This window comes from Oncorhynchus kisutch, unplaced genomic scaffold (assembly GCF_002021735.2).
Source record: "Oncorhynchus kisutch isolate 150728-3 unplaced genomic scaffold, Okis_V2 scaffold3711, whole genome shotgun sequence".
Classification (NCBI taxonomy): domain Eukaryota; kingdom Metazoa; phylum Chordata; class Actinopteri; order Salmoniformes; family Salmonidae; genus Oncorhynchus; species Oncorhynchus kisutch.
The window spans coordinates 9,089-23,332 of record NW_022265656.1 but is presented as its reverse complement, the minus strand read 5'-3'; the positions used below and the strand labels follow the sequence as shown (position 1 = coordinate 23,332).

Sequence of the window (14,244 nt, the reverse complement as noted above, 5' to 3'; positions counted from 1 at the left end):
TAGTCTTACATGTAAACTAGATTACATGGCGAGGTTTCATTATTACAGATTTTGATAATGCAAGGTTCGAATTTGAGGTATAGTCAGCATTTGAGCTGCTTCTGGTGTAAAATGACACTTCACAAGACAACATTTGTCATACATTTTTTTATTTTTTATAAGAGCACAGAAATGTACAGGGCTATTAGGGCAGATCCCAGATCAGCTCATACGTCTTGGAGCAAGGAGAGGATGTGCACCATAGCCTATTTAATTTTGTGTACTATCTTCACAATGTGCAACTTGAAAGTCAAAATCAATGTGGGGGGGGGGGGGGGGGGGCACTTATTTAACCTACTGCATATCTGAAAATACATGGTTACACTTTGGCAGTCCCTTTACATTAGCATAGGAAAGTCCTCTCAGCCTTGTATCAACAAAAAGCCAACATCTTGGAATGAAGCCCGCCATCATGACTAAGCCTCGATAGGCAAATAGCTTATAACAAAATAAGGATAAATTAAATAAATACACTTCAAAAATAAACAGGCACTCAATTTCCCCCATTCCACACTAGAACCACAACAGTCTCCCCATTCCACACTAGAACCACAACAGTCTCCCCATTCCACACTAGAACCACAACAGTCTCCCCATTCCACACTAGAACCACAACAGTCTCCCCATTCCACACTAGAACCACAACAGTCTCCCCATTCCACACTAGAACCACAACAGTCTCCCCATTCCACACTAGAACCACAACAGTCTCCCCATTCCACACTAGAACCACAACAGTCTCCCCATTCCACACTAGAACCACAACAGTCTCCCCATTCCACACTAGAACCACAACAGTCTCCGAACACAAGCTGCATAATAAACTACCCCTTATGTACACAGGCAAGTCAAGGCGACGGGTTTCACTAACTCTGTGCTAATTTACACAGCTGTTATTCACATTCAACTACTATAGAATAAACTGAGAAAAGGTGCAGTAGGGGAGAGATGTACTATTTGATATGACTAGAGGACTGACCCTCAGAGGAGTGGGGGAGAGATGTACTATTTGATGTGACTACAGGACTGACCCTCAGAGGAGTGGGGGAGAGATGTACTATTTGATGTGACTACAGGACTGACCCTCAGAGGAGTGGGGGAGAGATGTATTATTTGATGTGACTACAGGACTGACCCTCAGAGGAGTGGGGGAGAGATGTACTATTTGATGTGACTACAGGACTGACCCTCAGAGAAGTGGGGGAGAGATGCACCATTTGATGTGACTACAGGACTGACCCTCAGAGAAGTGGGGGAGAGATGTACTATTTGATATGACTAGAGGACTGACCCTCAGAGAAGTGGGGGAGAGATGTACTATTTGATATGACTAGAGGACTGACCCTCAGAGGAGTGGGGGAGAGATGTATTATTTGATGTGACTACAGGACTGACCCTCAGAGAAGTGGGGGAGAGATGTACTATTTGATGTGACTACAGGACTGACCCTCAGAGGAGTGGGGGAGAGATGTATTATTTGATGTGACTACAGGACTGACCCTCAGAGGAGTGGGGGAGAGATGTACTATTTGATGTGACTACAGGACTGACCCTCAGAGAAGTGGGGGAGAGATGCACCATTTGATGTGACTACAGGACTGACCCTCAGAGAAGTGGGGGAGAGATGTACTATTTGATGTGACTACAGGACTGACCCTCAGAGAAGTGGGGGAGAGATGTACTATTTGATGTGACTACAGGACTGACCCTCAGAGGAGTGGGGGAGAGATGTACTATTTGATGTGATTACAGGACTGACCCTCAGAGAAGTGGGGGAGAGATGTAGTATTTGATGTGACTACAGGACTGACCCTCAGAGGAGTGGGGGAGAGATGTACTATTTGATGTGATTACAGGACTGACCCTCAGAGAAGTGGGGGAGAGATGTATTATTTGATGTGACTACAGGACTGACCCTCAGAAGGATAGTGTGCAAAGGCAGGCTCAGTTTTCAATGGGGGAATAGAGACAAGTTATGCAGCAGGCCTATACTTCAACATTCAACTAGTTGATATAAGTCAATAATCAATCTTCAGTGACAATATCAAACCTAAAACACCCATACTCCAACATATGAAAAAGTGAAAGGGTTAAATGAATGTAGTGTTGGTCTTGGGAGGTCGTTGTAAGGTTACTCAGAGTCAATGGCCTCCAACTGAGGCGTTATTAGCATTATGCCATATGTAAACATCACACAGTGCAAGGGGCATTTGTTAGCATCAAGGCACATCATTCAACCACGCATTATTATTTTAGACTGAAACACACCATTTAAAACATGTAGGCTACGGTACATTTTCAGGTTTGTGTCCACCAAAGGAACCAACATTTGTCAAAGGAAAAAAAAATATATATATATATATATATACACCTCTCGCTTACAACTCTCATGGTCATGGCTGTTTATGATCTGAACCCTATCGACCCTGGTCAAAAGTAGTGCACTAAATAGGACATAGGGTGCTATTTGGGACGCCTGTGGTGTTCTGGGCTCAACTGGGATTTTTGTTGTTGTTGTTGGTATATCACTCAATGGCAGAGCAAGTTGTAGTGGTGTGTGGTTTGAAAAGCAGCAGCAGCAACCAGACTTCCTGGCTCCATGTTAGCCTAGGCAAGCCTAAACGAGAAAATATCCACACAAACATGTTGGATTAATAAATCATTCATTATTTCTACAATTGTGTTAAAATAGATATTGCACCAAAAAAAAGAAGCTTTATTGACTTCTACAGAAGCTGTGGTAAAGGAAAACACTTTGGTCTGATTTCACAGAATCTCTCAAATCTTCACCTAATAACTGTAGATATTCTTTACAAAATGTATCTTCGCACCAGGCAAGTTCATTGACACACTTGTATTTTTACTTACATTTCATTGTTTTCATCAAACCTCTTCTCCAACCATGGCACACCAGGTTCTCGCTGTGGAAATGAATGAACATTCAATATCAGGAATTTGCAATAAGCCACGTTAAGTTATGGCACTGAGAACAGGTTAAAGGTAAACATACTGAGCAGGTTGGCAAGTGATACGAAAGGTAAATCAAAAGGAGAGGCTTCTGAATTTACTCTGATTCAATAAAGGAACTGCTAAACAAGCCATAATTGAGTACGAGTCGAATGACGAGCTTACCGCCTTTTCCAAAACAACAGGATGTTCTGGTAAGAAGTCCGGTTTTCTTTTGGCAATGGGGGAACTGGCCAGTTGAATCAGGAAGTCTCTAGTGTAAGATATCCTCACTAGGAGAGAGAATCACTTGAATCAGTCAACATCCATACACGATAACATGTGGATTGTGTCCCAAATGGCACCCTATATAGTGCACTTCCTTTGAGCCTTGGTGAACAGTAGCGCACTATAGGGAATAGAGTGCCATTTGGGACACAACTATGGACTAAAGTAATTCAAACATTTTCAACTCACACTTCTATAGATAGATAGATAGATAGCTTACCTTTAGTTGGGGTGGAGTCTTTTTGTGGTGTCTGAGTATGGAGATGGAGGATTTCAAAAAACTGTTCCACTCCAATACTGTTAATCTTTCCACAGGATAAAAACATGGTCAATGCAAGAAATAGATTAATCTTATAGACTGACTACTTATCCGAGCACGTAATTGTCAGTTCTCTGGGTAAAACTATGCATCACTCACTGTTTTTTCTCCAGCTTGTCCACACGCAGATGGCTCATTTCTAAAGCAGGAATCTGTATAAAGAGAAAGTGGGACACTGGCTGCAGTTGGATTCTCTACCCTTCTCTTTGAAGTGTGCACTCACTCACTCACTTCCCCTCATCGACTAAAAAGGAATTGACTTGAGTAAGAAATATCGTAGAAACTGACAACCTTTGCCTACACCAATCCTATCCTTTTAAATATAACAGGGAGGGAGCAAGAACACACTTTGGGTAGAAGGGTAGGTAGGTAATCAGATCTTGAATACTGCCTGTTAGCCGACACATTCATTAATTTTTGTTCTTAGTCCATGACTGTTTGTGAGGATCACACTTCATAAAATTGGGCCAAGGATGACTTAAAAAGTAGCAAGACGTGTAGGTTGACAGTTGAACATGAGAGAGAGTGAACTAGTCCAGTTAAGTTTACCCTGGTCAGTACTGCAGCGCCGCAGTGGTCTGGCTGGCTGCAGGTGCTTCTGTAAGATCCGCCTCCTTGACACTTCCATCCTGTAACAGCAAAGTGTAATGAAGCCGTCTAACTTAGGATGTCATGGTCATGTCTATTTAAAGTTAGTCTGGTCCCAGATCTGTTTGTGCTCTTGCCTGCTCGGATTGTCAAACTACAATGAGAGACAATTGTATGATTATGACGGCACAGATTGTCACTCGAGCTAATTCAAAGTGGTGCGTGTCACCCACCACATTTGATAAAAACATGACCTCAGGTCTTTCATCACTCGCTCATCAGCACTGCAAAAGCTGAAGTGTTGACTTGAATTGATTCGTTTTGACCCCATAAAAAGGTGATAAGTTTATTATTCTAGAAAGTTTGATGTTTTGACCGGGGCTAGTTACATAAGATGTGAATGTTGTCTTTAATAAACTAGCAACAGATAATTTGACAGATGAGTTAAACTATCCTAAAAACTCTCCCAGTCAGCTGATTTGCTATTTCCAAAAAGCCTAGCTAGCTAGCACTGGCAACCCCGTTAGAAATCCACCGGATAACGTTAGAAAAACGAGCTATGCTTTATCAACTTTGATTTATGGGTTTTAATCAATTCAACTTGGCTAAGTTAGTTGTTAAGTTGTGACAGTCATTTCGCGTGAAATAGCTACTAAATGGATGCAGTATCTCGGTGAAAACTTTCAGCGCTAGCACTCCCATCATCGCTAGGCGGCTGGCTAAATAGCCATGGCTGCCACCTAACGTTAGCTAGCGAAGTTATCTCGTTGGCCATTAAAAAAAAAAAAAAAAATCGAATAATGCTGACCGTAATTTATTTATCATGGCAACAAACAAACAAAAAGTTTCTCAAGTTCTGTTCACTATGAAAACCCTAGCAGGCTACCATTATTGTGTCTAGGTCATATTTACCTGACCCTGTATGTTCGGCGACACAGGCGTGCCTTTCCCTTCCGAGAGATGCCACACTGATGAGGTGCCGTTTCTGCTGTGGTCACAAAGGTTCAACACCAGACGCGCAGCAAAGCAACGTTTCGAACGAAATACACGCGAGCGGAGACGAACGGGTTACGGACGCAATCTTTCCCTATTGAAATCCGTGCAGAACAAATTCTTAGAATATCATACTGATATCAAACGGCGTTTTCCTGCTTTATCGTCATGTTCACCGTTACAATACTCGTTTGATAAAATAACTTTAAAAGTTCTGCTGCACATTTTCCAAGGCAAATCTGTCTGTTCAGTTATCTGGCCTTATTGCTTAAATATATATTTGTGTTACAGAAATAGGATAATTGACAATAATTATTTCAATAAATGTAATTGGCGTGTCAGTATGTAGTAAAGTTCATGTTTATGCCACAAGAGCGCGCTATGGTACAACGCCATGGGCCATTAGACTGGAAAGAAGAAATGTACCTATCGATTCATTTTATACGTGTATATATATATATATAAATAAAATGGTCACATATACCGGATAGCTGCAGTGCCTTGCTCAAGGGCACATCGACACCGTGTCAAAAATCAAATTTTATTTGTGACATGCGCCGAAAACAGGTGTAGACTTTATCGTGAAATGCTTACTTAGGAACCCTTTCCCAACAATGCAGAGTTAAAAAGTAAAGCGGGATTAGCACAAAAAGTAAATAGTAAGACAAAATAATCAGGCTATATACAAGAAGCCTTACCAGGTCAATGTGCAGGGGTACGAGGTAGTTGAGGTAATTTGTACATGTAGGTAGGGGTAAAAGAGACGAGGTAATCAGGATAACGTAACAGCAGCATGTGATGTGTGAGAAAGTGTTCGTATGAGTTTCTCAGCTGCCTTATGGTTTGGTGGTAGAAGCTGTTAAGGAGCCTTTTGGTTCCCGACCTGGCGCCCCGGTACAGCTTTTTTTCCTTTTTAACTAGGCAAGTCGGTTAAGAACAAATTCTTATTTACAATGACAACCTACACCAGCCCTACCCAGACAATGCTGGGCCAATTGTGTGCTGATTGTGACTCCAATCACGGCTGGGTGTGATACAGCCCGGATTCGAACCAGGGTGCCTGTAGTGATGCCTCAGGCACTGAGATATTGTGCCTTAGATCGCTGCACCACTCAGGAGGCCCGAGCTTGCTGTACGGTAGCAGAATGAACAGTCTATGACTTGGGTGGGTGGAGTTCTTGACCATTCTTAGGGCCCTTCTCCAAGGTATTCGAACCAGTGACCTTTTGATTACTGGCCCAAAGCTCTAACCGCTAGGCTACCGGCCACCCAGTTATTACTTCAAGGTTTAAAGGGGAAAACCGTCATTTCTGTGAGAATAGTGAACAACATTCTATCCTTTGGTCACCGTAGTCCAACTCTTGGTTACTTCTGGAAATTGGGTAGCTGGAATTAATGTAGGTGCAATTCACAGATCCTCAGTAAAGCGTGAAAGTCTCCTGCCTTCTAAACTCGGGCTTTATTCTCACTGCTCCTGACGAACTAAATACATGCATCTGCAACAGAATCAAATAAAAAAGGGAGTGAATGCAGACAGTTACACCCTTTGCTTGTGTTAAATCCTGCATAACTTGCAGTATGATTTGGGGAATACCTAACGTATATAGATACTTAACAATTTGAGTGTTAGCGTGTCCCCCCCAGTTGAAGTAAAATAACATTGCATTCATGGTCATTCTGATTCCAAAGACCACCAGATTGACCACAGGGAGAAAAAAGGACCATGGGCAATGCAGTATTTATCATACAACACAATATCTTAGACAATCTTGGAAGATGACAACAGGAGAACATTATGAATTTTAATCAAAGAATTTCCACTAAGTTTAAATGGACAACTTTTACACTACAGAATGCAATAAACATTTAAACAAATAGTAGCAAAATTAAGTTTTACCTTCACCCAGCTGTTAAAGAAAATACAATTTCAGGCAAATTTCACTAAAAAGAAAAAGCTTCAGAAACAGGCTACATGACAAGCAAGCGATGGGCAAAATACAAATAAATCATTTTGTTATTCTTTAAGGGGGGGAAAAAAACTATGGACAAAAGGTTTGTCCGTTACACATTGAGTAGAAGGCTATATACACATACACACACAGTATTTTTTTAAATCTACAATTGTTCAGTCGCCATTGTTGGAATCCATCAGACTAACCAAATACTGTGAGTTGTTCTTCCTAAAACATCACATTTTAAAGCCCCAAAAGGTTCTTTCCTGTTCTATACGGATTTCACACAAAAACTAGTTTTACTTTTCTGCTGCCTATTGGTCTTCCACTCAATTCCTCAACTGCCGTTAACGCCTCCAAGCGAGATCCAAAAACAACCGTTGCTGAGCCTTTGGGAATCCCTTTGTTGTCATACTGCAATGAGACCGATCCAGGAATTACACGATATCCATAGCAAAAGTCATAGATTTCGTCAATTCTGATAGTCGAAGGCAGATTAACCAGTTTCAGGCATGTTGGACCATCAAACTGCTGCGGTGCAGAAGGTCCATAGCCTCCATGTCTATGAGCAGAGCCATTGCCCCGGTTGTCAAGCAGAACAGGGCTTTCCATCATTTGAGAATCGAGACCCAGACTGCTGCCTCCATGAATATGAACCTGCAGGTCGTTCATAGGAAGATGGCCTATATCAGGGTTTACCCTGTAATCAGTGTACAGATGGGACATCGCCTCACTGTTCCTGGCCAGGTACCTCTCTGAGCTTCTCTCTATCTTTTGCTCTTTCACTGCAGGTTCACCAACACCAAATTCACGCATCTGAGCCAGAGAAATGCATTTCAGGATGAGATTTGTTCCAAGAAACCCTTGCCCATTCAGAGACTGTGCCCTCATAGCCTCCTCCTCAGTCTGAAAGATCACCAAAGCCTCTCCAAGCCCATTGCCCTTATGGTCAAGCAGCAAAACAACAGCCTCCTCTGAGATTCTGAAGCCTAGGAAGAAGTCCACAATCTCAACTTTGCGCACGTCGAAAGGCAGGTTTCGCACATACAGGCAAATCTTCTCAGATTCATACACATCCTTCTCGGTCTCTCTTGGAGGCCTTTCCTGAGATCGGCTGGAAGACCTTTCAGAGGGTGGTGTGCCCTCCATTGTATTTCCCCCAGATTCTAGCATGGTGACCATTTTCTCTTTCGAGATAGGAGAGATGTACACACATCGTTTGAGAAATTTCTTCTTGTGAAGAGTCAAGGCAGCACCGTAGTCCCTCAGGTTGTTGAACAGCACAAATGCGGACCTTGTCTCTGACCCATACTTGTCAAGAAGGTGAAGGATCTGATCATACTTGAGGTCTGCATGAATGAAGATCTCCTTTATGTCCCTCTTCTCCACTAAGTAGGGAAGGTTTTCCACCAAGACACAGAACTCATCATTGGAAGGAGAAGGGGACTTAGACCTGTAGGCCACTGGTGAGAAAGACCTAGCACGGTCTGGAGGAGACCTCTCAGTGGGAGCTGAGGAAGGCCCTCTTCTAAACGTACCACTGCTGTTCCATGCCAACATCTGTTCCCTACCAACATCTGCCTTAAAATACTGCTCTTCTGAGCATACATCGATTTCCACAAACCTAGTTCCAATGTAATGCCGATTTCTTTTCAGACCCTCTCTAGCATCCCGTCTGGATTTGAACTTGACAATTCCTTTCACATTTGGTTGGCCGCGGTCATTTCTCATTATAATAATGTCCTCCACCTCTAATCCGCTAAAGAATTCTTTCACGTCGTCTTCGTTCGTAGTAAAAGGCATGCCTTGCATAAGCAAATACAAGTCATCTTGACTGATGGGCTGTGAGGAAGGCTTTCGGGCCTGACTACGTACATTACTGTAAGACCCTGATCTACTGCCCATCTCTACAAGCTCTTTTCTTCCAGGTTCCTCATTCCTGCCTTCTCTTTCCGGTCTTCTGAAACCTTCCTTATACGGCCTCTTTTTGGTCACCTCGGGTTTTATACTTTGCTTGAGAACGGCCTGCATTTCTGACTTGCTGCTCAGCCGTAAGTGAACCGGAAAACCTTTGATGGATCCCTCCGAACGGGTCATCGCCCGCCTCGCGTCTTCATCGGAAGCAAAGATTATGAAAGCCTCCTCACGCTCCCCACCAATAATGTGCACCCCACCATCTGGGATTTTGAGGCCAGTGAAGAAATTGCGAACATCCTCAGAACCTGCAGTGATTCTGAGCCCCTGTAAATGGATGACCACCGCCATTCCGACAACAGCACAAACAGCACCACCTGTAGACAGAGGGGTACATAATAGCATTATTGCAGAACAGTCGTGTCCAGCTCACCAATGCTCTCCAGACCATTCCACTATAACATCACCAAAACAGGTGACACCTTGAGAATGAAAACAGCAACTGAAAACGTTCTGAAAGGACTACGCTGTGCACAAATCTGAAGGTCCCAATACGACACTTACGCCACTACAAAAATGGAAACACCATAAAAAATATATATACAGGCAACAACGGTAGGTCGGAGATTCTAACATCTGAAAGATTAGTATGTCATCTCCAGGAGTGACAAAGTTCAACCATTAAACTGGATGTCCCTTTCACAGAGTGTTCCATCTCAAATCAGCTGTGCATACATTAAATGCATCAGGTATGAACCTTCACCATAGTATAATGGCAGGCTTTCAATCTACAATTCCAGGCTTCACTTTATTCAATAAAGTGTTAAAAGGCTCACAAGTTTCATGCAATATTCTCCTTCATTAAGTCACATATACACTACATGACCAAGAGTATGTTGACGCCTGCTCGTCGAACATGTCATTCCAAAACCACAGGCATTAATATGGAGTTGGTCCCCCCTTTGCCGCTATAACAGCCTCCACTCTTCTGGGAAGGATTTCCACTAGATGTTGGAACATTTCTGCGGGGACTTGCTTGCATTCAACCACAAGAGCATTGGTGAGGTCGGGCAATTAGGACTGCCTTGCAGTCTGCGTTCCAATTAATCCCAAAGGTGTTCAACGGTGTTGAGGTCAGGGCTCTGTGCAGACCAGTCAAGTTCTTCCACACGACAAACCATTTCTGTATGGACCTCACTTTGTGCACGGGGTCATTGTCATGCTGAAACAGGAAAGGGCCCTCCCCAAATTGTTTCCACAAAGTTGGAAACACAGAATCATCTAGAATGAAATTGTATGCTATAGTGTTAAGATTTCCCTTCACTGGAACCAAGGGGCCCACTCCATGAAAAACAGACCCAGACCATTATTCCTCCTCCCCAAAACGTTACAGTTGGCACTATGCAATGAGGCAGGTAGGGTTCTCCAGGCATCCGCCAAACCCAGATTTGTCCGTCGGACTGCCAGATGGTGAAGCGTGATTCATCACGCCAGAGAACGCATTTCCACTGCTCCAGAGTCCAATGGCGGTGAGCTTTACACCACTCCAGCCGACACTTGGCATTGCACATGGTGATCTTAGGTTCGTGTGCGGCTGCTTGGCCATGGCTGTGTGCTCGATTTTATACACCTGTCTGCAACGGGTGTGGCTGAAATGACAAAATCCACTAATTTGAAGGTGTGTCCACATACACTATATTTACAAAAGTATTTATTCTCTGTGTCGCTGGCATGAAATTGTGTATTTGCCAGAAACTCTCCAAACTATATGAGAAACAGGCATATATTTCAGACCATCAGAATATCCAGACCACAAAAAAACAAATTTCTGTAGATACTTAATATCTAGCAATAACCCATCAATCATTAGGCCTACATCTCGACATACCATACACATCATAATTGCTAAATAGGGGAATGAGATGGGGAATGAGATTAGCCATGGACATAGTTAAGCGCTTTTCGGACAGCAGAATATCGCCTAGTACCCCTCTGAGTACACCACTTGTCCCTCAAATCAAAGCGGCTAGTGTCTCCGGCAGCTGTTCCAAAGACTGTGACCATAACAACGAAATAAACATAATCGACGTACGAACGAAGAAACGCTATAATGCCATAAGCATTCATTAAAAAAAAGTATTTACACACAACAGAAATGATAAATCCAAAAAACGTATTAGGGAGAAAAATATGTATTGTTAAACGTGACTCTAAACTGACAAGTGTTTGCTAGTGGGCAAGTTAGCTGATCCTGCTGTTGGACGTCAGTGTGGATGTATCGCCACGCAGGCTACATGTTCTACTGTGATTGGTCAACAACGGCACCCCTTGAAAATAAGAGCAGAATCCTATTTTCTCTGGCTGAGCGGCTTCCGTGTGCAATGAGAACCACCGACCGCTCCGCCTGGATAGAATTGTGCCACCCCGTGCTTTCTGTCCGTGCCTTTAATCCTTTTCTTTGATATGTATCAGTCCACAGAGTCAGATATTTTTATCTTTACCTTTATTTAACTAGGCAAGTCAGTTAAGAACAAATTCTTATTTTCAATGACGGCCTAGGAACAGTGGGTTAACTGCCTGTTCAAGGGCAGAACGACAGATTTTGTACCTTGTCAGCTCGGGGGTTTGAACTTGTAACCTTTCGGTTACTGGTCCAATGCTCTAACCACTAGGCTACACTGCTGCCCCAATGGGCTTTTCCAATACAGCAGTGTTGTTACTCCAGTCCATACACCCTGGTGTATTACTAATAAGGAAAGTGTTTCCATCACTACGCTAAGGACTTGGAACAGTTACTTACTTACTTTGTGTTAACCATGTTCTGGAAAAAAAGTTACTTTCCCAGGTCTGGCCTGAGTAAGTTCACGGCCCAAGACCTTTCGATTTTTGGGGGGCCAGGCCTCAGAGGTGGAAAAAAACAAGTCTTCAGTCCAATCACCAGGGTAAAGTCTACTGGAAATGCACCATAGGCATAAGAGTAATATCTGGCATACTTGAGTATGATTAGTCGTTCTGCTGCACAAATCAAAAAGAAGCAGCCCACACCCTACTGTGACGGCTACTAGTCAAAACGTCATGCCACAAAATACATTTCATGTAGAGCACACACACGCCATTGGTCAATTTAACGCCAACATATACTGACACCTATAAAAATATATAATTTGTATAAACTAGATAGATTACTTTTTACGGCGAGCGAGATAAAAAATCTCCAGTCGCACACCGTGATTCAGGGTTTCATAATCATCGACCATTAACATAATTGGAGGGGGCGACATTTCAGTTAAATGCAGAGAAGAGAAGAAAACCGTCACAAAGCAACCAGTGCGAAACGCACTCATCTGGCTAGAACAAATCAGGATACGTGAAACTAGTTAGAAAAACCAAAAGCTATGCCATCACTTGAGGAAGTTAGCACACTGTTCCTAGGCCGTCATTGAAAATAAGAATTTGCTCTTATTAACTGATTTGCCTAGTTAAATGAAAGGTCAAACAAAAAAATAAACAGCCCACCATAGCACGGTTCCTAACGTTAGCTAGCCACTGTGTATGCTAGCCGGTTAGTTCAGTTGAACAGCCACATTGTCAGCGTTTTAGTTACCTAAGAAAATGCACAAGCAAAATGCACCATACAACATTAAACACTGAATTAGTATTTGTTTTAAAGAAAGTCGCAATCTAACGTTAGCTAGCTACATATCAGCTAGCGTAGCTAACAACGCTAGCTAGCAGGGCCTTGTAGCCTGGCTACTCGTAAAATAACGCTACGCTAGCATGATAATTTCATCCCAAGAGTCACACCGAAGAGAGAAACTTACACAGGCAGCGAGAGAAAATGTTATTTCTTAGAAAATGTGACCAAAAAAATCAAAAGGATGGCGGGAAATAATATATTTTTTGCACTTCTTGAGGATATAACACGTTTGGAAATACGGAAACGGAGAAGTTAGAAGATCTCGCAATGTCAGTGTTGCCGACTCCTCAGTAAGGAACGTAGCTATTGGCTGTCCTAAAAGTCGCTAGAAGTCGATAAATGACGTCATCGCTTAATTTGTACAATTGACAATGTGCATGTAATTGTGATGTACGCTGTAGGAGAGAGGAATAACGTCGTGGGAGAGATAAAAAGTGAGTAAAAAAACACCCTAAATATGTTTAGAATTACAAATGAACGTTCTTTTGTCCATTCTTGTTTTTTTTATGTCACAATTCCAACCCTCCTCCTTTATCCGGGCTTGGGACCGGCAAAAGTGACCCAAAAGAGACACTCTGGCTGAATTACTTACTTTTCTATTTTTGTTTTTTGTTTTTTACTTTAGTTTTCTAAATTTGGTTTGGTTTTTAACCTTATGGTCCACACCCCAAACAGCAAGCAATGCAGGTGTAGAAGCACGGTGGCTAGGAAAAACTCCCTAGAAAGGCCAATACCTAGGAAGAAACCTAGAGAGGAACCAGGCTATGTGGGGTGTCCAGTCCTCTTCTGGCTGTGCCGGGTGGAGATTATAACAGAACATGGCCAAGATGTTCAAATGTTCATAAATGACCAGCATGGTCGAATAATAATAAGGCAGAACAGTTGAAACTGGAGCAGCAGCACAGTCAGGTGGAAGTTGAAACTGGAGCAGCAGCATGGCCAGGTGGACTGGGGACAGCAAGGAGTCATCATGTCAGGTAGTCCTGGGGCATGGTCCTAGGGCTCAGGTCAGTTGAAACTGGAACAGCAGCATGGCCAGGTGGCCTGGGGACAGCAAGGAGTCATCATGTCAGGTAGTCCTGGGGCATGGTCCTAGGGCTCAGGTCCTCCGAGAGAGAGAAAGAAAGAGAGAAGGAGAGAATTAGAGAACGCACACTTAGATTCACACAGGACACCGAATAGGACAGGAGAAGTAACAAACTGACCCCAGCCCCCCGACACATAAACTACTGCAGCATAAATACTGGCAATGTGAGAAAGTTATGTTAACTAGTCTGGCCCTAATTCAGGTAAAAAATACACTGCTCCAAAAAATAAAGGGAACACTTAAACAACACAATGTAACTCCAAGTCAATCACACTTCTGTGAAATCAAACTGTCCACTTAGGAAGCAACACTGATTGACAATCAATTTCACATGCTGTTGTCCAAATGGAATAGACAACAGGTGGAAATTATAGGCAATTAGCACTCCTTTATTGGGCAACTCCCAATAAAGGAGTGGTTC

General features: G+C 42.9%; 1 protein-coding gene across 8 annotated transcripts; it reads right to left on the bottom strand.

The window, feature by feature from the left end:
* Positions 1–132: 132 nt before the first annotated feature.
* Positions 133–13,257, bottom strand: LOC109882684 (RNA-binding protein 12B-like). Of its 8 annotated transcripts, XR_002254056.2 has the most exons (8): positions 11,844–12,833; positions 5,872–9,416; positions 4,142–4,221; positions 3,692–3,744; positions 3,494–3,578; positions 3,172–3,278; positions 2,908–2,960; positions 133–2,656 (listed from the first exon to the last, which is right to left on the bottom strand). XR_002254056.2 is itself a non-coding variant. In XM_031820853.1 (7 exons), the coding sequence occupies exons 1-7, from the start codon at positions 4,509–4,511 to the stop codon at positions 2,647–2,649; spliced, it is 486 nt and encodes a 161-aa protein (XP_031676713.1). In that variant the 5' UTR covers positions 4,512–4,869; the 3' UTR covers positions 133–2,646. The 8 variants fall into 8 exon arrangements, 4 of the variants coding, with proteins under 4 accessions (XP_031676713.1, XP_031676711.1, XP_020330369.2 ...); XR_002254055.2 differs by lacking the exons at positions 5,872–9,416; positions 11,844–12,833 and adding an exon at positions 12,861–13,055; XR_002254054.2 differs by lacking the exons at positions 5,872–9,416; positions 11,844–12,833 and adding an exon at positions 5,093–5,393.
* Positions 13,258–14,244: the final 987 nt, after the last annotated feature.

Coding starts and splice junctions, on each gene's coding strand:
- LOC109882684 (XM_031820851.1), bottom strand. CDS start 9,390: ATGGCGGTGGTCATCCATTTACAGGGGCTCAGAATCACTGCAGGTTCT.